The sequence below is a fragment of the Delphinus delphis genome, chromosome 19 (assembly GCF_949987515.2).
Source record: "Delphinus delphis chromosome 19, mDelDel1.2, whole genome shotgun sequence".
Taxonomy (NCBI): domain Eukaryota; kingdom Metazoa; phylum Chordata; class Mammalia; order Artiodactyla; family Delphinidae; genus Delphinus; species Delphinus delphis.
The window spans coordinates 57,316,584-57,341,462 of NC_082701.1; the positions used below are offsets into that span (position 1 = coordinate 57,316,584).

At 46.0% G+C, this 24,879-nt stretch overlaps 1 protein-coding gene across 4 annotated transcripts; it reads right to left on the reverse strand.

Annotated features, from left to right (window-relative positions):
• Positions 1-49: 49 nt before the first annotated feature.
• TTC19 (tetratricopeptide repeat domain 19) lies at positions 50-24,800 on the reverse strand. Of its 4 annotated transcripts, XM_059997384.1 has the most exons (10): positions 24,577-24,800; positions 24,373-24,497; positions 22,304-22,414; positions 21,813-21,851; positions 20,947-21,003; positions 20,572-20,633; positions 18,512-18,606; positions 3,153-3,307; positions 1,824-1,986; positions 50-1,264 (listed from the first exon to the last, which is right to left on the reverse strand). In XM_059997384.1, the coding sequence occupies exons 1-10, from the start codon at positions 24,764-24,766 to the stop codon at positions 1,131-1,133; spliced, it is 1,131 nt and encodes a 376-aa protein (XP_059853367.1). In that variant the 5' UTR covers positions 24,767-24,800; the 3' UTR covers positions 50-1,130. The 4 variants fall into 4 exon arrangements, with proteins under 4 accessions (XP_059853367.1, XP_059853368.1, XP_059853370.1 ...); XM_059997385.1 differs by lacking the exon at positions 24,373-24,497 and having other exon boundaries at positions 52-1,264; positions 24,577-24,700; XM_059997387.1 differs by lacking the exon at positions 24,577-24,800 and having other exon boundaries at positions 52-1,264; positions 24,315-24,418.
• Between the last annotated feature and the right edge of the window lie 79 nt (positions 24,801-24,879).

Below are 24,879 nucleotides of genomic sequence, written 5' to 3' on the forward strand. Positions count from 1 at the left end.
CAGGAACCCAACTGTCAGTTTATTTCCCTCCCCCCCCCCGCCCGCTGCCACCGCCACCAGCGTACCAGCAACAACAGGGTTCCTTCGTGGTACTTAGAAGAACCGCAAAACTGCTGGGGTGAAAACACCGTCAGTGCCCGCTGTGTTGTGCACTTTACATATGCTGAGGCAGTGTGATAAAGCTCTCAACACAGCGGCCTATCCAGGTAAGGCCATCCACCAAAATGCATGCTCCCAGGGCTGAGAGAGACTCTGACTACACACGAGGATACTGAGACCCAAACTCCAAAAGGCTGAGCTCGGGTCCAGGGCACTGGTTCCTCTACAGCACCAGTGGGACACGTCAGAACAACTGGGAAGCTTTCAACACTACACCTACAGGGCCCCACTCAGAGTCAGAGGGTTTGGGGACACCCATGACCGGGTGCAGAGGAGTGAATGCTCAGAGAGCAGGGACGCAGGGGGTCGTCATTCCTTGCCCTCCTTTTTTCACAGTTGTATATAACCACATGATACATACAAAAACATACAGTTCGCTTTTATTTATAATCAAATGGGCACTATACTTTCAAGTGCCTAATTCCCACTTTAAAACTTCATGCTGCTGGCAAGCCAAGATACTACTTTTTTACGCATTAAATTCCACACTGGGCTTCACGAGATAAATTATAAGAGAAAATAACTCACCGTCATCCCCCTTTGCCATGAGACCGGTAGCTCTGGTCTGCCAGGTGTTGATAAGAGAAGGCAGCAAATCAGTGGACAAAAATCTTATGGGAGAGACGCCTGGCTGAAATGCCAGACCCCACCCCAGAGGGAAACTGGCCCCTCTTAATCTAGAGTTATTCTCGGGCCAGCATGGACAGCACCTAACCAGCCGTCTGCTGCAACGGAAAGCATTAACCGATACCAGTCGCAGAAGCAAAATCAGGTGGGGGGGGAGCTTTCTTCGCAAAGCAAACGTGGCAGTGCACGCTGTGTACAGCTTGTCCTCCAGCAAGGCTAAGGTGAGGGGACTTGACTATCAAGGACAGAGGATTTAAGCCATTGATCAGGGTGCCACTGGGACTGGAATGAGAGGTGTTACCATAAATTCGCTACAACAGAAAGGGGTCCAGAGCTCGGCAAGGCTACGACAAAGGTCTCCTTTTTCTTGACAGCCCAGCCAGCTCTTCCCTGATGCGCTGCACAGAAACCTCATCTCTTTTCAGCTTTGCTCGCTTCAGTGCTTCCTGGTAGATCTCTTCTGCTTGTGCATATCGTTCTAAAATAACCCGGAAAGAAGGAAGAATAAAGAAAATGTATGTTTCACCATGATTCTGAAAGAGATTTTGAAGAGAAAGCACAAGTGATGGGACAAGTCTAGTTCATGGCATGGGGCCTTGTTTCACCCCGTGACACCCGGGACCTCATGGAGCCCTTCCTGGCACACTCCAGTGGCCAAGGCCTTCGCCCACGGTGGTTCGGGTGAGAGACCTGCCGTTGCAGGTTTCTGAGCAGAATGGCAGAGTACGCCCATCAAGCGGCCGTGCCCTGTCACACGAGCTCCGTGAGAGACAACGTTTAGAAACCTGTAAAGCACTACAGAAATAAGGTCCCACTGCAAACGTTTCCACCGCGATGTGCCTGATAGGCCAGCAGGGCAGGACTACAGGCGGGACGTGAGCTGGGCCCGACGGCGCCTCCCCTGCGTCTCTCCCCACTGGCCCGTCGGTTCAGGAGCATCCTGTCCTCACTGCCCCCCCTCAGCGCCACGCACAGGCTTCTGATCCACTGACACCCACCCCTCCCGAGGCCGGCCAGCCCAGCCCCGCACTCCGCACCTCTGTGCATCAGGACCGCAGCCAGATTACTGAGCAGCACGTGGAGCTCAGGGTGCTCCACCTGTCTCGCCAGGTCTGACGCCCTCTGTGCGTGAACACAGGCCTCGTCGGAGCGGCCCTGCGCATCCAGGGTGGTGGCCAGGTCACTCAGCAGCACGATGGTCTACACACGGGAGGAAACACAGGCAGCTGCTGCTTGCAAACACCTCCACAGCTCAAGAGCCAACGTGGAGTCTGACGAACTGTGGATACACTGAAGGGGTCGCCTTGCCTGGCAGTCCAGCAAAGGTCAGGGCGTCAGCAAGTCAGGTGCATTGATCATTCACACTGCACAGCATCGGTCTGACCCTCTGGAAAATGATACAAGTCTAGACACTAGGTAACAGGCTGAATATTACTTATGAAGCTAACTAATTATCAAAGGAGACGCAGCAAATGAAAAATAACAGCAAAAAGAAGTGACAGGATCTGATCCCCTTCTATTCAAGGTTCAGCACCCTTGAGAGCTGGCCTCGGAGCCGAACTGTACTACGATGTCGCTCCCATGTTCAGGAAGAGGAGACCCACCACTGCTCCTGGGAAAGTTCCCACCGAGTCTACAAAACGCTGTGGCGCTAAGGGCGGCGGGCCTCACCTCCTCCTGCACTTCAGGCCCGGTTCCAGTACCTCGTGATTCGAATTCCGTATCTGTCGTGGTCTTATTTCTCAGCGATATCCCGTGAAGGGGGTGCTCTAAACCCCCGTTCCTGAAGGTAATTCGGAGCCCAGTAACTCGCCCTGCTCATCCGCTCGCAGCCTTGGGACATGTTTAGTCCAGTTAGAACTTTCATGTCCTAGGCTGGGGGTTACCAAGCATTCACAAAGTGATCCATTTCTTACCTCTTAAGACAAAACAGATGATTTCAATTCAATGTGTTTACCGTTCTAACAGAAGGCTCTGCATGCTGTGCTTAAATTCTATGTCAGTGGTTTTAAATTTTGTTTAATGCGGTCCCACCGTCCTTTTCCCCCTACGTTCCCCTGGAATTTTATGGGTGGGGCTCAGGAGAGGATCTGCGTGTGTTAACCTGTTCCTCATAAGATTTTCATAGGATTCAGTACCTAAAATACCGTGCTGTGCAAACCAATCCTCACGTAAGCCCTGCTGGGCAGACCCAGTAAACTCATCAGCAGCCTCAAATCCTTCTAGAAACAAGCAGTTGGGCACAGGGGAGGGGTGGTCGGGCACGAGGAGGGGGATGTACCTGGGCCACCTGCTGACTACCTGTCCCCATTTCGTATTTCTGGATTCTGAAAGTTTTGTCTTACAGTCCTGTTTTTCTCCCTTACCTGTGGGTGTCTTTCTCCTAGTATTTCTTCAGCAATCTGCAAAGCTTTTTCATACATCCTTTGTGCCTGTGATGGCTGCTTGGAGAACAGAAGGTAGCGGGCATAGGTGTCTAGGCACATGCCCAAGAGGAGGTGGGTGTTGGCTTTCTCTTCCACTAGGAAGGAAACAAGAGCAGTGCTGGGATGTAACCAGTACAGTACAGAAAACGAGGCAGAGACGTGGCCAACCTGCCCTGATCATTTTTCTTATTATCAAGACTCGCACTGATTGTTTCACATCACTAAACAAGTACTCCTAACCTTGTACTTTGTTACACAAAGGTGACAATTCAGGTGGATTAACATCTAAACTGGCTCCTGGACCCACCTGTGTGTGCTGGGGAAGGGGTGGGGCGTCTCCACACCAACAAGCAGTTGGTCACCAGCAGGGTATCTAAGAATCCAACTAAATTCTGACACCATCCACCCAGAGTCCACAGGCTAACCCCCTCCCCCGACTTCAGACGCAAGTCCGGGTCGTCACCTGTGCTTGTGAACAACTGGCTGTAAATCACAGGTTCCCCAGGACTCCCTCCCTCGGGTTCAATTTGTTAGCTAGAGTGGCTCACAGATTACTAGATCACCGGTTTATAAACGGCTGTAACTCGGGAACAGCCAGATGGAAGAGGCACAGGGCAAGGTGTGTGGGAAGGGGCCAGGCGCCACTGCCCCAGCACCGGCCCAAATCCCATCCTTTGGGATGCTGATGGCGGCTTCATTACAGAGGCACAACTGATTCCATCACTGGCCATTGATTCACCTTCCAATCCCTCTCCCCTCCCTGGAGGTCAGGGCTAAGGCTGAAGGTTCCAACCCTCTAATCCCAAGGTTGGCTCCACCTGCAACCAGCCCGTCCTTAGGTGCCGCCCAAGTCACCTCATTAACATAACAAAAGACACTTAAAATCACTCCCAACACTTAGGAAATTCCAAGGATTTGGGAAACTATGAATAAAGACCAAATATTTTTCATCATCTGAATGACCAAATACGTATTTCTTATAGAACACAATACTGCAATACCCAATTAAATGATGTCTGAGTCCACACTTAGTTTCAAATTTTAATCTAATATTTAGCAGAACCAGGTGAAGATAAACTCAAAGAAGAATAAGTTAACAACAGAAAATGTCTAGGGCCAATGAAAAAGTTTTCAGGTATGAAAACAGCACTGCAGAAAGGAACCAGAGAACACTCAGAATCCTGCAATGGGAAGTCACAAGCCGAATCTAAAGAACAGCTAATCCAGTTTCTGAAGAACAGTAAAAGGCTGCAGATACGGCACCTCCCAGCACACGCAAGAACTGACCACACAACGTCGGGAAAAGAACAAACTTCAAACACCTAATGCCGGGTGAGAAGAACCAGAGAACAGACCTAGGGACCAGTAACTAAAAGCAACCTGCACAAGTAAAGACTCAGGAGAGATGACACCAAAAAATGTGGAAATGGTGATGAACTAGATCAAAGGAAATTTTGCAAACAGCTCAGCTGCAAGTAAATGTTTACACAAAGGACTTGAAAAAGAGGTTCCCTCAGATAATCTGCTGTAACACAATTATTAGACACCCAAATGAAAGGGTTCAGACGGGTTTACCAGCAAAGGTATTCACACCAAATACCCTTCCTTCCATATCATCAAAGTTTCAGAAAACTTACAAATGGGATAGAGAATGTAAAGACTATGTTACCAAGTAACAGTATGACCAATTACTGAAGAGACAGTTTACATAAAACAACGCAAATAAAAATACCTACTGAAATAATATCTGAAGGTAAAAGTGAAAAAAAATGTTTTTCTTCAGGTAGAAATCCAAAGTTATTACTTTGGCCTAGTTATATACAAAAGGTAATGATAATCATTTTCTTAAAATCAAATTAGTAGTTTTAAATAGACCACCTTACAAATTTATTTTCAAAAAATATAGATGAAAATTATTTTTATAAATGTAGAAAGTATATATAAGTTTATGGATAAATATAACCAATATAAAAAAGCAAAACGTAACATGGCACCAAACAAATGCCACATGTAAAGATACCATATTTCTCCATTAAAAGGAAATGTTGAAACGAAAAAATATATCTCACTATGAGCACTCTTTTTAGAATGCTGAGCAAAAGCTTATAAAATCAGCAGCAGTTTAAGATCCACACTATTGGGAGATAATGTAATGGACAAAGGTCCAGATAAAGACAGACAAACCACTGTGCTCTCTTCACTTACTAACAAAATAACAAAGGTCCAAGGAGATAAGCAATTTGTAACAGACTGAGAATATACAGATGCACTAAAATCCATGTTCTTGGAGAACATTTAAAAAAAAATATTTACCAAAAAACAATGTATAAATTAATTATTCCAATTCTGGAAACTGTTTCAAACGTGACTACTGAATCATATTTCTGGAATTTGTGTTAATAATTCTCTTTAGATATTTCTACATTAACAAAAGCATGCTCTTTTTACATTTTACAATTAGAAAATATGTTCAACACTGTAACTCAAAAGTAAAAGAATAAAGTGACAATTCTAGTAGAAAATTACCCCTGATATCTGTAATGGAAATTAAACTAGAATGGCAGAAAAGATAGTAAAGCTTCTTAGAAAGAATAACTGATGAGGTAAAATTTTAGCTGTAATATTTTGTCACTGTTAAGAAGAAAATACATTTTAAATTCGTAGCACACTCAAATCGTACTAACAAAAATATGAAGAAAAATTTTAAACAATATACTTCTCTAAAAATAGGACCAAGGGAGAAATAAAAAGACTCCATAATAAAACCTTTAGCACACTGCCAAGTTAAAAGTTCATACCTTTAGTAAAGTACCAAAAAGAGTTCCTCTTCTAACTAATAACAATTAAAACATGGTTCTTTGAAATATTAATATAAACACTGTTAGAAATTAGACAAGAACAAATCAGATAACCTAGTAACAGCTGAGAAATAAATTGGGATCGTTTATACAGAGCTTCCCCCAAAGGATTACTGGAATCTGAAGGGGAGGGAAGCATACTTATTTCTTCAAACTTTAGCTGTAAATAGTTCTTTTCCACAAATTATTCCTAGGAGAAAAAGATGAGCTACCTAAAATCAGTCTATGAAACAAACAAGATTCATCACAGAAATCTGTGCTCAAAATATAAGCAAACTGAATTCTCAAATGCACAAAGGATAAATGCACCAAGCAGTTTTTGCTCCAGGAATACCAAGAATGGCTCAATCTACTTAACGCATCAGTGTATCAAAGTAGGCTTGCATAAAGGCAGACTAAAAGGAGCTTGGTAAGTTACTGGAACAATTATATGCACTCAGAAAAACAGGAATAGGGCCTCCCCATCAGTAAGAAAAAGAGCATCTCGAATTTAAGAAAACGTGAGCACAGGCATCTAGTTCCCCCACCCACCACCAATAATAATCTAGGAAAGTCTACAGGGTCTCTGAACCTAAAGGTATTTGCCACCCATGTTCGAGGAACATCCTAGAATTTCTGCTAAGCTGAATCTCTCATTACCTAACCGATTACCCCATCGGCACTTCCTGAGACCACTAATGGCACCAGTGGAAGGAGTTTTTGGTTCCAGTAACATGACTGATAATCTGAAAACCCTTCTGGTTCAAATATTAGATAGATTATAACGAATATCCTTTTACATGCACAGCTAGCTGAGTTCCCGAGAGAAGGAAATCCCAAGGGCCAGAAATTAGAAATAAGCTAAAACCCAAAGTGGAAAGCATGTGTGTTGATGCAGGAGAAGCCCAGTTCTGGTTGGTTCTGTGGGTGGCCTGAGTGTCTCTGAATCCAGAATTGGATTCTTCACCTTGTGCAGAACAGAGAACTAGATGTGAAGCCCCTGCATAAAACCAGGATGTTCCCCAGAGGCTGCAAGAGAACGCTGAATGGCCAAGCTGGGATCTAGAAGGGAACAATGACTGCACGGAAAGCTGTATCACAGGCCTGTGCACACGCAGTGTGATGTCTAAATCTATATCATCCATTTAGGCTCGGACCCGAGTGCCCGGAAGAAACAAACAAAACCAGCCTGGAGACTCATTTCTCGAACCCCGCTGAAGATGAATTTGTAACCCCAAGTATGTAAGCATGAAGATGCATCAGAAATGGAAATGAGCAGACAATAAAAAGGAGGTCTTCCCCTCAAGATAACTGAGTGATCCCAGACTATAAACTAAGTAGGGCCAAATGCTGACTCAGACGTCAGGTATGCTCCACGGGGCCTTGCACTGGCCCCTCCTCTGCCTGTAACTTGCCTCCCTCAGCGATGACCACTTGGCTTACTCCCTCCCATCCTCCAGGCTTCTTACCAGTCGGGCCTTTCCCGACCCCTCTATAAAATACTGTACTGCCCCACATCTCCCCTAAATACATATTTCCTCATAAACTTATCTGTGTAGCCCTTTATCATCTTTGGATATGTTATTAAGTGGATCGTCTTTATTGTGTGTTTTTCCTTCACTAGAAATTGAGGAGGTGTCTTTCAGGCTTTATTTACAGCTGTACCTCAGTGCCTAGTAATACGCCTGGCATGTCACAGGCATTCAATCAGTTCTTTCTTGACTGACTGGTTGAATGAATGAACATATATAAAAAGAAATGACTAGAAACATGAAGGTACTGAACTAAATATGGAAGATACAATAAAACTAAAAGTTTTAATTACAGAAGTAACAACACAACACTGCATATATCTATGAAAGTTCAGTACAGAGATGTCATTACAAACCAGTGAGAATCGGATGCACTAATAAAACAGTCCTGAGCTAAAATCCATGCTTGAGGGAGGAAAGAATCATATCATTACCTCACACCATGTTACAAATAAATTCCACGTAATTGAAGACTAAATGTAAAAAAGCCAAATATTTAGAAGACACTATCTTTCTGACCTTAGAAGAGTGAAGGATTTTATTAAACAAGACTCAGAAAACACAAACTATAAAGGAAAATATCAAAAGATTCTATTACATTCAGTAGAATTCATCAATCTCTGTCAAATGCCCTAGAGTGCAAAGACAAGGTCACAAAGATATAATGTAACCAACAAAATAGACGCTCAAAAAAAGATGCTCAAAGACATTAAGCTGAGAACTCTTTACAAATCATTCAGAAAAAGACAACCCTTCCAAAAAATAAGCAAAGGGGATAAAGAGACAGTTTTCAGAACAGGAAATCTGAATGGCCAATAAATACATGAAAAGATGTTCTGTATCTCACTAGTAATCAGAGAAACATGCACTGAAGCCACAATGACACTCCATCAGATCCACCAGATCATCCAAAAATTTAAGTCCAATAATAACAAAGATATAGAGCAACAAGAATGCTAACACACTGCCACTGAAAATGTACACCAGTAAAAGCACTGATAAGCGATTTGGTCATGTCTAGTATTTGCACCCCAGCAATTCCACTCCTAGGTGTACCCCTAGGGAACATCATGCATGTGTGCACAGAGACACAGATCCAAGCATTATTTTCTACAGCAACACAGGTAGAACCTACATGTCCATCAACAGGAGAAGTGAGTACATGCCCACAATGGGGTGTCAGGGCCACCTCTAGCTGTATCCCTCCTTTCCAGGATGGAAAAAAAGCACAACCTCACCCCGCACCCCCACCCCAGGGACTAAGTAAAGTCATCCCTTCTGGACAGACAGACAGCGTGGCAAGCGAACAGGGCCTTTATGTTAAAAAACCCTGATGCTTTAAGTATCAATGTGGATAAATCTCTGCAATATGATAAGTGAAAAATAAACTGCAGAAACAATTGTACAGTATGATGCCATTCATAAAAAGTTTAAAAACATATTAGTCCATAAAAAGTTTAAAAACAGGGCTTCCCTCCCTGGTGGCGCAGTGGTTGAGAGTCCGCCTGCCGATGCAGGGGACACGGGTTCGTACCCCGGTCCGGGAAGATCCCACATGCCGCGGAGCGGCTGGGCCCGTGAGCCGTGGCCGCTGAGCCTGCGCGTCCGGAGCCTGTGCTCCGCAACGGGAGAGGCCACAACAGTGAGAGGCCTGCGTACCGCAAAAAAAAAAAAGTTTAAAAACAATAAACATATTGTTTATTGATGTATACAAGTGTAATAAACAGGCATAAGAATGATAAAGACCAAAACCAAGTAAATAGATGGTTTACCTGCTACTTACATCAAGCAGGAGTACACAGGGGTTTACACTCCCCCCCCCCGCCCCAATCATCACCTGAAGCACATATGGTAAAATACTTAGACTTGACAAAGCTACGAGGAAAGTGTACAGGTGTTTGTTAAAGTCTCCACTCTTTATTTTTGCTTGAAATCTTAAACAAAACAAAAAAAACGCACAAGAAGAAAAGGACAGAACTGACTTTTCTGAATAAGTCAATAATATGGAATACACACTGGAAAAATTCCCAAAATACAGACAAGAACCTGAGAGGAGAGAATAAATTTATACTACAGAACAGAGAAGAAAGAGTCCAACATACAGGTAAACGACACTCCTGAATAAGAAAACACAGCAAGGCAGAACTGTAGCAATAATCAAAGGTGTACTACTGAAGCTCAAGAGAACTGGATCTTAAAATGAAGGGTCACCACAGACCAAGCAAATTCATAGAGACCAACCCCCTAACCTTATGCTAAAGAGCTTCTGACACCTACAAAGTAACCAGGCAGGAGAAAACAGGTTATTTACAAAAGAAGGCAGGGCTTCCCTGGTGGTGCAGTGGTTAAGAATCCACCTGCCAGTGCAGGGGACAGGGGTTTGAGCCCTGGTCCGGGAAGATCCCACATGCCGCAGAGCAACTAAGCCCGTGCGCCACAACTACTGAGCCTGCGCTCTAGAGCCCGCGAGCCACAACTACTGAGCCCACGTGCCACAACTACTGAGCCTGCGAGCCACAGCTCAGCCCGCATACCACTGCTACTGAATCCCACACACCTAGAGCCTCTGCTCTGCAACAAGAGAAACCACGACAATGGGAAGCCCATGCACCACAACGAAGAATAGCCCCCGCTCGCGGCAAATAGAGAAAGCCTGTGTGCAGCAACGAAGACTCAACACAGCCAAAAATAAATAAATTTATATATATACAAAAGAGAAGGCAAATAAGTTGGCCTCAGAATTCTGTGCAAAAAGTCCCACTAGAGGGGCTTCCCTGGTGGCGCAGTGGTTGAGAGTCCGCCTGCCGATGTGGGGGACACGGGTTCGTGCCCCGGTCTGGGAGGATCCCACATGCCGCGGAGCAGCTGGGCCCGTGGGCCATGGCCACTGAGCCTGCGCGTCCAGAGCCTGTGCTCCGCAACGGAGAGGCTGCAGCAGTGAGAGGCCTGCGTACCGCAAAAAAAAAAAAAAAAAGTCCCACTAGATCTAAAATTCCAGATTACAGAGAAAAAACAAGTGGGGAGAGGTAGGAGAATGTTAAATTGTAGTCACCTCATCTTACAGAAGAAACTGAAAACAGAATTTTTTTTCTGAGTCAAATACGTCTTTTAGAAATTTTTAGGTTACCCTTTAATAGAATTGGAGACCATAGATGTACCTTCCTTTCAAAATATAAATGGAGGTTTAGTGAGAAAATCGTCCCTATAAGAGGGACTTGAAGGGACTTCCCTGGTGGTGCAGTGGTTAAGAATCCTCCTGCCAATGCAGAGGACATGGGCTCGAGCCCTGGTCCAGGAAGATCCCACATGCTGTGGAGCAACTAAGCCCGTGCGCCACAACTACTGAGCCTGTGCTCTAGAGCCTGTGTGCCATAACTACTGAGCCCGTGTGCTGCAACTACTGAAGCCCATGCGCCTAGAGCCCATGCTCTGCGACAAGAGAAGCCACTGCAATGAGAAGCCTGCACACCGCAACAAAGAGTAGCCCCCACTTGCCGCAACTACAGAAAGCCCGTGCACAGCAACGAAGACCCAACGCGGCCAAAAATAAATAAATAAATTTATTTTTTTAAAAAAAGAGGGACTTGAAAATATAAGAAATAACAAAAATGGAAAGCTTTTAATGTAAAAAATTAGACCAAATATCACTTTCAATTCTAACTCTAAATAGGTTTTAAGATTCTCTACCACAAGACAACAATACTCAGATTAGGTTAAAAAAATCCAAACACAGCCTTCTACAAAACACATACTGAAAACAAAATTACTCAGAAAGTTTAAGAGTAAGATACAGTCAACAATGTAAAACTAAAGTTTGTGACAAATACCTTAAGTAGGAAAAAAAGAATCACTTTGCTGATGAAAGAATAATTCACAATGAAGATATATATATCTGGGGCTCTAAACAGCATAGAAATATGTATAAAGAAAAAACTCACAAAAACATAAGTTCTGTCTAGAACTAGACAGAAACAGAAGACCTGAACGGCACTGTAAACCAACTAGACCTGACAGATGTCTACAGAGCACGTCTCCCAGCGGCTAAGGGACATACTCTTCTCAAATGCATACGCAGCAATCCCCGGAATAAGCCACGGATCAGGCCATGAAACAAGTCTCAGTAAAATGTAAAAGGACTGAAATCATACAAAGCATGTTCTTTGACCATAATGGAATGAACTTAAAAATCAACAACAGAAGGAAATTTTGGAAATTCACAAATATATGGAAATTAATCAACACACTCCAAAATATCCAAAAGATCAGAGAAGAAATCACAAGAAAAATTTTAAAATATTTTGAGATACATGAAAATAAAAACACAACATACCAAAATTTATGGGATGCAGCTAACACAGTAGAGGGAAATGTATAGTTTGTAAATGCCTACACTAGGAAAGATCTTGAATCAACAACCTAATCTTCTACCTAAGAAACTAGAAAAAGAGCAAATAAACCCCACAGCAAGCAGGAGAGATACAAAAGATCAGAGTGGAAATAAGGGAGGTAGAAAACAACAAAAAAATTAGAGAAAATGAAACCAAAAGGTGGCTCTTTGACAAGGTCAACAAAATCGACAAAAAAACAGGAGAAACTATGAATAAAAGAGTCAGGGAGTCCCTTCATAATTAAGAGTGGTAAACACAGAGGCGCTAAACCATTTAAGAAACTAGGTTGGCAGATGCACCACAGTCCAGCAGACTCCTTCCAAGCCCTCACTGAGCCCCCGCCTCAATCCTAGAGCATGGAATCCCCATAACAACGCTGTAAGGCACATTCTGTTCTTTTATTGTACGGATGAGGAAACTGAGGAGGGCATAAGTAACTTGTCTAGTCCCACTGCTGTTCTAAGTGAAAAGCCAGAATTCCAACCAGGCGCCAGACTTCAGGCACTCCTGAAACCAAATATGCCACCAGAAATACTTCAACTCTCCAGAAGTGTTTTACTTAAACTATGAAAATGAATGAAACTCTCATCTCAAGGAGAGGAGGAAGGAATCAGTGGGAAAACTCTCTTTGAAAAAGGAAATAAATCCACAAAATTAAAAACTGGGAAAGGAATATGATCCTGAATACATAACAGAATATCATTAAGTTATGCTTTACAAATATAATTCCTAAGTAAGTTTCTTCCAGGAAAATACAGGTCTCCAAAATTCTTTCACCCACGCATTCACTTATTCAACAGGTATTTATTTAAGCTGTGGTCTTGGCACTGTCCTAGGTACTGAAATCAACTCAAGAAAATGGAAGAAACTTAAATGTGTAAGTAACCGAAGAAAGAAGAACAAAAGCTGCCAGAGAATCAACTCTAAAGGAGATCTGAGCCATGTGGTTTCGTAGATCCTACAACTTCCAAGGACTAGATCACTCCATGTAATACCCCACACCTATTCCAGAAAACACAGAAAGCATGCCAGTTCATTTTATCACATTAATACAATCCTGTGATGAGAAGCTCAAGAAATACACTATGGATCTCACAAAACAAAATAAATGTGGAAGTCTAAATAAAACGTCAGCATCAACTATTACCCAGCAGCACACCGAGCAATTAACCAGTTACCGGCAAGCCTGACATGCTCCACACGTAATAATACATCTGCTCACACGGTCTTGCACCAAATCAGATACAAGACAAAGTTGTCCAGCACCGCTGTTACTTAATGTTCTGAGGTTATGGCCAATGAACTACATTTAGTAAGGGGAGGGAGTAGGGACACAGAAGTACAACTATCTGAAAAAAGACAATTATCATGACCTCCCAAATCTCTAATTATATATCTGGAAATAGTGTGAATATCAACTCAAAAGCAAATAGTTTAGTAAGGTGCCCATTTAGAATCAAATGTAACAGAACAGCTGTCAGATCTACCTGAAAAGATCTGTAAGGAGAAGCAGACCACGTCCCTGAATGGGAAGACGGCGGCGTGATGAGAGCAGAGCTGCCGTTGGTCTCAGCCACTTTCCTCACATGATTCAAGCAGACGGGATTCCGAACCTCTGTCAGGAATGGATCCTGATCAGTTTTAGCCAATCATGCTAATGCCACTTCTCTTGCCAAGGACTGGGTTAGAAATGCCACGTAACCCGATCTGGCCCGCAGGGAGCAAGCATAAATCTAGGCGGGGACTTCCAGGAAAAATTACCTTGATTCTAAGAGAAACACGCAAGAAGTGGACACTGTCACTTCTGGATGAGATTCCTGGGATCTGACAGTCACTTTTCAACCACAAGGAAAGTGTGAAGTGAAAGCCAGCACACTGAGAGTGTCAGTGAGGATGGATGGGGAGATCACAACCCTCAGGACCTCCGTGAGCCATAAAGCCCCGCCCCCTTTCACTAAACCGCCAGTCACATGACAGAACAGTGTCCTCACGGCTACACTTAATTTAGTTGAAATTTTTTGCTATTTGTAGTCAAATGCTAACTTATTCAGAAGGCAACCTCCCCAAACTAATTTATAAACATAACACAAATTTAACGATTCATTCTCAAAGCACTTTGGGGAGCGAACAAAAAGAGCTAAAATTCACATGAAAAATATCTAAAATTCATATGGAAATTGAGTGAAAACCAAATGGGAAAAATTTTTGCAAAAGAAGTATGTGTGAGACCAGTATCACCATGTAACTCAAATGATAACTCAAACACCTAATTCAGACAACATATACTGTTATGAGTCATCAGATGAATAAATCAGAATGGAAAACCTTAAAAGAGACCCAAGTATATATTAATTAACATAAGCACATAATGATGATAGATTATTATCTTTAAGAAAGCAGTTACCAGGGACTTCCCCAGTGACGCAGTGGTTAAGAACCCGCCTGCCAATGTAGGGGACACAGGTTCGAGCCCTGGTCCAGGAAGATCCCACATGCCGCAGAGCAACTAAGCCCATGCGCCACAACTACTGAGTCTGCGCTCTAGAGCCCGCGAGCCACAGCTACTGAAGCCTGTGTGCCTAGAGCCCGTGCTCTGCAACAAGAGAAGCCATCGCAACGAGAAGCCTGCGCACCACAACGAAGAGTAGCCCCCGCTCACCGCAACTAGAGAAAGCCCACGCGCAGCAACGAAGACCCAATGCAGCCAAAAATAAATAAATAAATTTATAAAAAAAAAAGAGAGAGCCAATTTAAAAAAAATCAGGTTACAAAGAAGTCATGTAAGTGTGACTCATTTGCTTATTAAAATGTAAATAGCTAGAGGAAAACAAGCCTAGAAAGACATACACCAAAAAATAAACAGGAATTCTTTTTTTTTTTTTTTTGCGGTACGTGGGCCTCTCACTGTTGTGGCCTCTCCCGTTGCGGAGCCCAGGCTCCGGACTCGCAGGCTCAGCGGCCATAGCTCACGGGCCCAGCCGCTCCGCGGCATGTGGGATCTTCCCGGACCGGGGCACTAACCCGTGTCCCCTGCATCGGCAGGCGGACTCTCAACCACTGCGCCACCAGGGAAGCCCTAAACAGGAGTTCTTAATACAATTATGAGTGATCTTTATTTTCTTCTTAATGCTGTCTGAAATTTTCTTCAACACCCTTGTATTGCTTTTGGAGTCAGAAAAGACTGCTTTATACTCTGAAGCAACTGTCTACAGTCAATGTATAAATGAAACATAGCAAGGATGTGGATAGTTCAAAAGTGACTTATTTGACAGCTAGAACTTGTTTTTACATCTTTTGTGAATTTCTTCAAAGCACTTCCATACTGCACTGACATTTGTCAGTGTTTGCTGGGCCTTTTGCCCTTTCGCTCAGCAATTATTACTGAGCCTCTATTATGTAGCAGGCACTACTCTAGGTCCTAGGGATTTAGCAGTGAACAAAACAGATGAAGGCTCTTTCCCTCTTTGACAGGGAAGACAGACACTAAAAACGCTTGAACAAAAATGAACTTCAGTAGCTCAAGCACACAACACACACACACCGACTTCCCAGGGTGACAAAGCAGAGGAGGAGAGAGGTTCAGAATGCGCCCAGGTGGGAAGACTGGCTGGCAGGCTGGCCTCCTGAGCAGAGGCCTGGGTGAAGGCTACTGGCCATGGAGACAAGAGCAGGCACGGGGCCCCGAGGCGGCACTGAGCTGGGAACGTACGACAGCGAGAAAAGAGCCGGGTGGCGAAGGTGGAAGGATGGTGTCAAACGGGTGGGGGGGCAGTAAATCCTCTGAGGGAATGAAGGGAAGCACGACAAGCTGTGGGGAGATGACTACAGGAGTCCAGGCAAGAAGCAATGACAGCCTGGACCAGAGCGGTAGGGCAAGAGGCTGAGACGGCTGTGACGTGGATGCATTTTGATGGCTGATTCAGTACAACTTGCTGGTGAATGACACGTAGGGAATGAGGAAGAAATCACAGCTGCTGCTTAGGTTCTTGGCCAAAGCACCGGGTGCATGGTGGTATACGAAACGGGCTGCCTCGCGAGAAACCAGCTTGTGAGGGGCAGAGACCAGGTGGCCCATCTCGGCGGGGAGGGGCGCTACAGGGGTAGGGAGTGAGAGGCACAAAATAAGCCACAAGGACACACTGTACAACTGTACAACATGGGGAACATATAGCAAATATCTTATAACTACAAATGGAGTATAACCTTTGAAAACTGTGAATCACTATACTGTACGCCTGTAACATAATATTAGACATTAACTATATGTCAACAAAAAAAAGTTAAATCAATGCAGGAAAAAAAAAAGAGAGACCCATTTCAAACACGTTAAGTGTGAGGTGACCATTAAGCATTCAGGTCAGGGTGTCAGGTAGACCATCTAACCCATGAGCCTGCAGCTCACGCACAGGCCGGGGCTGAAGATGTAAAACTGGTATTTAAAGGTATGGGATTAACTGCTGTCTCCTAGGGTGTGAGGGCAGAGAGAAAAGGGAAGTGGGCCGAAGACAGCCCTGAGGCCCACTACCTTTACAGGTGACCCGGGGAGGGCAAGGGACCAGTGAGGTGTCCCAGAACCAAGCGAATGAAGGGTTTCCAGTAGGAGACAGTGACCACCTGGGTTGAGCTGCTAGTAAGTAGAGCTGGTAAGATAAGGATTGAGAACTGGTGACCTTAATAAGGGGGGCTTCAGTGGAGTATGAAGGAGGAAAACTGAGTCATGTTCAAGGGAGAACTGGAAGACCCATGACTACAGAAAACTCTTTGAAGCCATATGTACTGCTTTAGGGACAACAGAGTTGGCCGCTGTATCTCTAGCGTCATGCTAGCTCTAGGCAAAGAGGAAGTGTGAAATCAGGGCTACTGAATGACTGTCAAATCTGAAAATTCCCAATACTTCAACCCACATTAAGAAACCCGAATGCATATGAAAAGATGCTCAACATCATTAGAGAAATGCACATCAAAACTACAATGAGGTACCTACCAACTCACACCAGTCAGAACGGCCATCATTAAAAAGTCTACAAATAAATGCTGGAGAGGGTGTGGGAAAAGGGAACCCTCCTACAATGTTGGTGGGAATGTAAGTCGGTGCAGCCATTGTGGAGAACAGTACGGAGGGTCCTCAGAAAACTGAACACAGAGCTGCCATATGATCCAGCAAGCCCACTCCTGGGCATATATGCAGACAAAACTATAATTCAGAAAGACACACGCACCCCTCTGTTCACAGCACTATTCACAATAGCCAAGACACAGAAACAACCTAAATGTCCATTGACAGATGAATGGATAAAGGAGATGTGGTACATATACACAATGGAACACTACTCACCCATAAAAAAGAATGAAATAACGCCATTTGCAGCAACATGAATGGACCTAGAGATCATCATACTAAATGAAGTCAGTCAGAAAGAGAAAGACAAATATCATATGATACCACTTATATGTGGGATCTAAAACCTGACACAAATGAACTCATCTGTGAAACAGAAACAGACTCCTGGTTGCCAAGGAGAGGGGGTTGGGGGGAGGGACGGACTGGGAGTGTGGGGCTAGCAGATGCAAACTATTACATTTAGATGGATAAACAACAAGGTCCTACTGTAGAGCACAGCAAACTATACCCAATCTCCTGGGATAAACCATAATGGAAAAGAATATTAAAAAAGAATGTCTATATGTGTAAAACTGAGTCATTTTGCTGTACAGCAGAAATTAACACAACGTTGTAAATCAATGATACAAAGGAAGGGAGGGGGGAGGGAGGGGGGAGAGGGAGGGAGGGGGAGAGAGAGGGAGGGGGAGGGAGAGGGAGGGAGGGGGAGAGGGAGGGAGGGGGAGAGGGAGAGGGGGGAGAGGGAGGGGGGAGAGAGAGAGAGAGAGAGGGAGGGAGAGGGAGGGAGAGAGAGGGAGAGAGGGAGAGAGGGAGAGAGGGAGAGAGGGAGAGAGGGAGAGAGGGAGAGAGGGGGGGAGAGAGAGAGAGAGAGAGAGAGAGAGAGAGAGAGAGAGAGAGAGAGAGAGAGAGAGAGAGAGAGAGAGAGGGAGGAACCCGAATGGCTGAGAGCCAGTGTCCCGCCCACCCCATTCTGTTCCCAGCATGACTCTTCATGCTCTTCCCTCCGCGATGAGGACAGACAGACAAAACATGAGCTTCACTTCCTTTCTCATAGCTGGTGGACATTGGGGACCAAAGGTACTTAATTAGCATTGTGACTGGTAGCTGAACCAAGAGACAAGAGAAAAAACTTCCCTTTCTGCTCCCCAATTTTCCAGAGATGATATATAATAAAAATCAACAGATATATTATGAAGATATTACCACGGGGCTAAAAAAAACAACCACCACCAGTGGTCAAGTCATTTAAAGAAAATATCTAATTCCAAACCCTCTGAGACCTTAGAAACAGCCACAGCTTCCAAAATGAGTAACTTTCCCCCCAATTCAGATACCTTTCTGCTTCCTTTACCGCAGCTGAAGAGTGAAGCCCTTTGTGGCAAAAAAGGCAACTGTCCAAAAAATAGTCAGGTTTCCCTACCTGACAAAGTGTCTTCTGATAATTCCTTTTCTCTCTCAATTTTTTCCTCTAGAGTTGAAATGCAGAATTCATAACCAGCAAGAGCCAGATCCTGTCTGTAAAGCAAAGAGCACCAATCAGCTGCACACCTTTCACAAAGTGCTCTTCTGTCCTCATCTCTCCAGCTCAGGTTTACATTGTCAAGTGCAAGACGGGAAGAGGGAATTTTGTTTAAAGTCTATAAGAGGTGTCAATCTGCCCTTTCTCAAGTTTGGGTTTTTTTTGGTCACCTAATTAACGTTAACTTAAGACAGAGTTTCAATAACCAACATGACCAGCCGTTCCCTCACCTCCCACTAACACAGTTCAGAGGGGTCAGCTCCTCCACGTGTGAGGAGGTTACCCCTGCTCAAAGTGATACACTACCAACGGAGGCGAGGGCCCCGGCAGTGAGGATTCTAACTGCTGACCTCACTCAGTTTCTGGAGGTCTGTTAGCTCTACACTTCTCCCAAGCTGCAGGTCTTTGATGCAAGTTTCTTTTACAGAAAGGGAACTCCTAGCTAGGGCACTAGAAGGCATTTAGCCCCACTCTCAGGACCTCAGTCAACTGGAGAGGACACCCAGGCAGCAGGGAGACTGACTCTGGACAGAACAAGGGTCATCTGCTGGTTTCTACAGAGATGCACAGAAACACGACATAAACTCCGTCTCCATCCACAAGCTCAGCCCTGGTTTCTGCTCTTCCATTTTGGCTCCTAGCTTCTCACCACAGGTGGCACTACCAAGCTCACCTCTTCTCCTCTCGTGCTTTGCCAGATGACCCCACTGTTCTGCTGTTCTCAGAAGAACCAAACCTTGGCAGGAGGGACCCTATCCGATCAGGGCACGGAACGGGGGAGGCTGCCCACAAGGCATCCTGAGTCACAGCAAAATGTCTACCAACGACCCCTCCCAACTTGTATCAGCCTTTCTCAGCCTCAGGGCCTGGCCCTGGTCTCATGCGTTTCTTAACAAATCAAAATGAAAAAACACTTTTGAGTAACTTGCAGGCGAACTACTAGTGGGTACTACCTCGTAGGAGGCCACGGGCGTGCCTTACCCTCCGCCGTCACTATCTCTGGGCTGCTTCTTGCCCTGGGAGCTCACGCCCCACCCGTAGCTAGTCCTGTTGCCCAACCAAATGCCAGGAGACGGACTGGGTCCCGCTGAGAATGAAGGAGCTGCTGACTAGAGCCATTCCAAACTTCTGGTACCCAACTTCTGCAGCAACGATAAAGCAAAGGAAAAGCCAGGCTTACTCAGGTCTTTCCTTAAATTTACCCCAAAATATAACTCTCTAGAGGAGCTGTCTGCTTACATCCTAGGGTTTCTTCTTTGAACCCCACCTAGAGAAGGAAGGTACCAGGCCTCTCTCATCTGCGGCACACACCCGGATTGTCCCCAAAGCCCCTCCTGCGCACCCGCAGACTCCTCCTCCTTTGTAACAACTCAGGTTCATCTAACACTTTTAACTCAGCACTGCTTTCTGGTCCCACCTGCAGGTCTCTCCTCCACTCCTGGGTATTGCTTCCTGAAACCTAGCTACCAGATCATCTCTATGGGCTTTAAAAGCTGCCCGCTGAGCTAGCCACTAAGACATTCCCACAGCAACTCTCTCATCATTTAACTTTATACCTGACTTCCTGGTTTGCTGATCCCTAAACCAGCAAAATACATTATCCCCAGCAGCCTTTACAGTGCCCCCTACTCTCCTAGGAAAAGCTAAGCTAAGGTTCTAAGTACAACTTCCCTTCCCAGTTCAAGCAGGAACAGAAAACTTGCCTAGACTTGTCACGGTGCAGCCAAAGGTACGAGGGCCGCATGTCCCGCTCAGCAGGCTAATGGAAACAGCAGGGGCAAGCCCAGAAAAGACTCAAGATTTCAAAGGTGAGGGACGGAGCACTATGAGTGTGACACCTAAGTTCTGGAGACCCAGGTGATTAGTAGGTAAATGAAAAGTAAGCAACATCCCAGGGCCAACGTTTTGCCCACAGCCCTACTCTTTGGCTGCCTCCACGCCTAGATTCTGACTATACTTACCTATTCTGAGCAGCATAAATAGTGGCCAGCTTTACAGAGATTTCTATTATTGCATTGTCTTCCTGTTGGGAAAAGAAAAATGAAGGAAATTCATAACAAGTAAAATTTCCTCAAGGGGTATTTCAGATCAACTTCTAGACTGACTCTGACCTGAAAGCCATAGTCTTTAGACTTTTGGAGGAATCAGGCAACTGTGAATTCCTCAGATACCATGCTCTTGCATGAATGAAAGACTGGCAAATTTTATACCAGTCTTAGGGAAAAAGAATTCCAACTCTTTGGCCAAAGCACACGTGGGGGCTGGATGGAGTTTACAGGAAGTAAGACTTTTGAAAACTGCTTCAGCTAGGGAGCAATCCTACGTCACGTCCTTACCTGTTGCATGCCCCCTCCAAGCAGGTAACTCATTGTTGCTTTAAAAAGTTTTTCCGCCTAAAAGCACAAGGAAAAGATTTTTATTTGGGTCCCCTATCCAGATGACCCTGGATTCTAAGCACTAGTCTTATGTACCATTCCTTGGAAAACACAACACACACACACACACACACACACACACACACACACACACACACACACACACACACACACACACACACTTACACTCACATATACAAAGAAAAAGGTAACCTTGTGGTGGGAAAACAGACTAAAATACCAGGACTGCACATCCTCTGGGCACCTTGAAAACTATTCTGTGATGAGTAGAAACCAACTTCAGAAATTAACTTCCCTTCCAAACCCACTGTGGCAGAAACTGGAAACTACCCCCTAATATTCACCCTCCTCTCCATCTCTTTAGTTAGACTCTCCTCAATTTTTACCAGGTCAAGCCTCTTTTGCAGTTAGGTGTGGTCACATGATGAAGCTGTGGCCAAGAGATGCATGCAGAACACATGTGAACAATCTCTAAATCACACTTTATAAGGAAGCTGCTTGCCCTCCATCCTCTCCTTCTTCCTTCCTGTAGGCTGGAGGTGAGCCAGCTCTCTTACGCAGATGAGGACCTACCTTAGAAGGAACCTGGGCTTCTGGGCCACTTCATGGAGCAGAGGTACCTACCCATCTTCAGGGCTTAGCTACCTCTGGATTAATGCATTAAAGGGAAATATGCTTCCTTCTTATTTGAGTCACTCTATTTTGGGGTCTCTTTGTTACAGCAGCTTAGCCTGCACCCTTACTAACAGAGGTTCCTTCAGGCTAGCCCTTCACAAATTCATGACATTACAAAGTGATTTACTTACATTTTCAAGCTGACCCCGTATAAATGCTAAGTTGGCCATCTGAAAATTAATTACAAGTTGTTTTTCAGTTTAGAGCATTGTATTCCTATTTACTTCAAAACATTTAAGCTAAAGACTCCCCTTTGCTGTCACCCTCTAGCTAAAAAAATAGTCCAGAGAAAAGTATGTCACTGATCTGCCAGTAGCAAAGTACAGCAATGGTGTGAGAACAAATACGCGAACAGACTTTGACGATGACAAACCAAATCTAGATCCACTCTTCACTGAAGAAACAAATATTAATGATATTCATTTCTTTTTTGTCTGGGATTGAGGCGTCTTGTGACACCCCAAGAGCAATAAAAATTGAAACCAAAAGAAAACTTAGTAAAAACAAAAAGCAAAGAGCTTCAGGGCCTGCTGCAGGTCAGAAACATGAATCAGGTGCCTAACCACCCTTCTCCTGCATCCACCCTTAATCATCAATGGCTCAGACTGGCGAGAGGAGTTACCAAATCGTAAGTGTAAGCGATGGCCTTCTTGTTATCACTCTTATAGGCAAGACGAAGAGCATCATGCAAAATTAGCTCTGCCTCTGCTGGCTCATCTTTCATGATGCACAACTGAAAAGAGAAAACAAAGAAAATAACAGAAAATGAAATATAAAGAAAGCAGACGCCTGTGCTACCACACGGAAGTGGGTACAGCTATATATCCCAACACACAGAAGGAAGTTATTCATTCATTCGTCACATACTGACTGAACTCCTACTATGCACCAGGCATTATGTCTACAATGGTGACAGGGAGTTCAGCCTCCCCTGCAGCTCTGTTTGGCCACATGACAAAACTCTGGCCAACAGATGCAGGCAGCAGGAATGTAAGCAATTTTTATCAAATCTTATAAGGAAGCTGCTGGCCCTACATCCTCTTTCTCTCTTCCTGCAGGCTGGAAGTGACCTTGTAGGACAAGTAAGCTTAATGACAACTAATGATAAAAGCTAGGAAGAAAAGCAACAGAAAGGAACAATAAGGGGTCCCCCCTCAATGGGAGTCAGAGAAGCCTTCCAAGGAAGTGACAGTTAAACTGAGGTAAGAAGGAAGAGAAAGAGTCAACCAAATAAGAAATTGTGAGGAAAATGACCCAAACAGAGAGTAGGTACAGGCTGAAGAAAATGGTTCTTCAAAAACCAGTCAAGGGCTTCCCTGGCGGCGCAGTGGTTAAGAATCCGCCTGAAAATGCAGGGGACACGGGTTCGAGCCCTGGTCCGGGAAAATCCCACATGCCACGGAGCAACTAAGTCCGTGTGCCACAACTACTGAAGCCCGCGTGCCTAGAGTCTGTGCTCCGCAACAAGAGAAGCCACCACAATGAGAAGCCCGCGCACCACAACAGAGAGTAGCCCCCGCTCGCCGCAGCTAGAGAAAGCCCGCGCAGCAACGAAGACCCAGCATAGTCAAAAATAAATAAATAAAATAAAAAGAACTAATTAATTCCTTCTAAAAAAAAAAAGAAAAATGAAGGCAACAGATGTGAAGGGAGGATGGTGAGCCTGACGATAACTGCCAAATAGGTAGGCAACGTAGGGTGGATCGTGTAGGGTCTCAGGCCACGGCAGGGAGCTCGGGTTCTATCACAAATGCTGTGGGAAGTCATTCAAGGTTTATGGGCAAGGAAGTGATACGATCCGATTTACATTTAAAAAATCACTCTGGGGGCTTCCCTGGTGGTGCAGTGGTTGAGAGTCCTCCTGCCAATGCAGGCGACACGGGTTCGTGCCCCGGTCCGGGAGGATCCCACGTGCCGCGGAGCGGCTGGGCCCGTGAGCCATGGCCGCTGAGCCTGCGCGTCCGGATCTGTGCTCCAAAACGGGAGAGGCCACAGCAGTGAGAGGCCCGCGTACCGCAAAAAAAAAAAAAAAAAAAAAATCACTCTGGCTGCTGCATGAAGACTGGGTGGCAGGGGGCCAATAGGGCAGACCAGACTTGGAGTTAGGAGGCTGCAGCAGCGTGGCCAGGGTGACAGCAGGAGAGACAGAGAAAAGGGAGCAGATTTGAGAAATATTTTGGATTTGGTGGCAAAATCCAAAAAGGATCTGTTGCTGGACTCTAAGTATATCAGGAGGTGGTAGTTAGGGACCACAAGTTTTAAAAATGACTATGAAGCGTCCAGGCTGGAAAACTAGGTAGGTAGCAGTAAACAAGAGACGGTGAAGGGAGGTGTCCGGGGGGCACTTAAGATCAGGGGTTAGTCTGGGGCAGGTGAAGCCTCAAAGAGGAGCTGGCACATCGGCACACCCCGCCGTCTGCGGGCATCAGTGTGGACGTTGCTGGCCAGGTGGCAGCAGTCAGCCCAATGGAACAGACGCGATAACCCGGGGAGGGGGAGAGAGAGAAGGACCAAACCGCGCACGGCCCGCATTAAGCTGCACCATCAGGACGCCACACGTGTGCACAATTCTCCCGGCCGGCGCTCTCACCCCCAACGCTGGCTAACTCCGCTGCCCCCGGCGCCGCCTCTACCTGCACTGGAGACGCCGGGCCTCCGTCCACCGGTGTCACCGTCACTGCAGGCCCTCACCTTGGCTCGCTTCAGCAGCTGGATGATCTCGGCCTCGGCGTCCCCGGCCGCCGCCCCGCCCGCGCCCTGCCGCTCCCGCTCCTGCTCCTGCTCCGCCGGGGCGGGCCTCGAGGACCAGGCGAGCGCTGCGGGAAGGGGCGCTGAGGTCACCGCGCCCGGCCCGGCCCGCCCGGCCCGCCCAGCCCGCGGGCCCGCGCCCCTCACCTGCCAGCAGCGGCAGCAGGCCCGGGCCCAGGCCTCGCGGCGCCTCTCGGCACGGCGGCACGTCCGCCGCGGGCGCTCGGCCTCCCGCCGGACCCGGCAGCAGGCGCGCCGGGCAGCCCCGGCCCCGCCGCCCCGCCACCCGCAGGAGACGTAGAGCCAGGCCCGCGCCCAGGATCCGGTACATGGCCATCCGCGTCCTCTGCGGACTGCGGTCCGGGGCCCGGAAGTCCCGCCCCGGAAGTCCCGCCACCGGCGTCGAGCGCCCGCCGATTGGTCGGGACGCACTCGACGTCACCGCGTCCG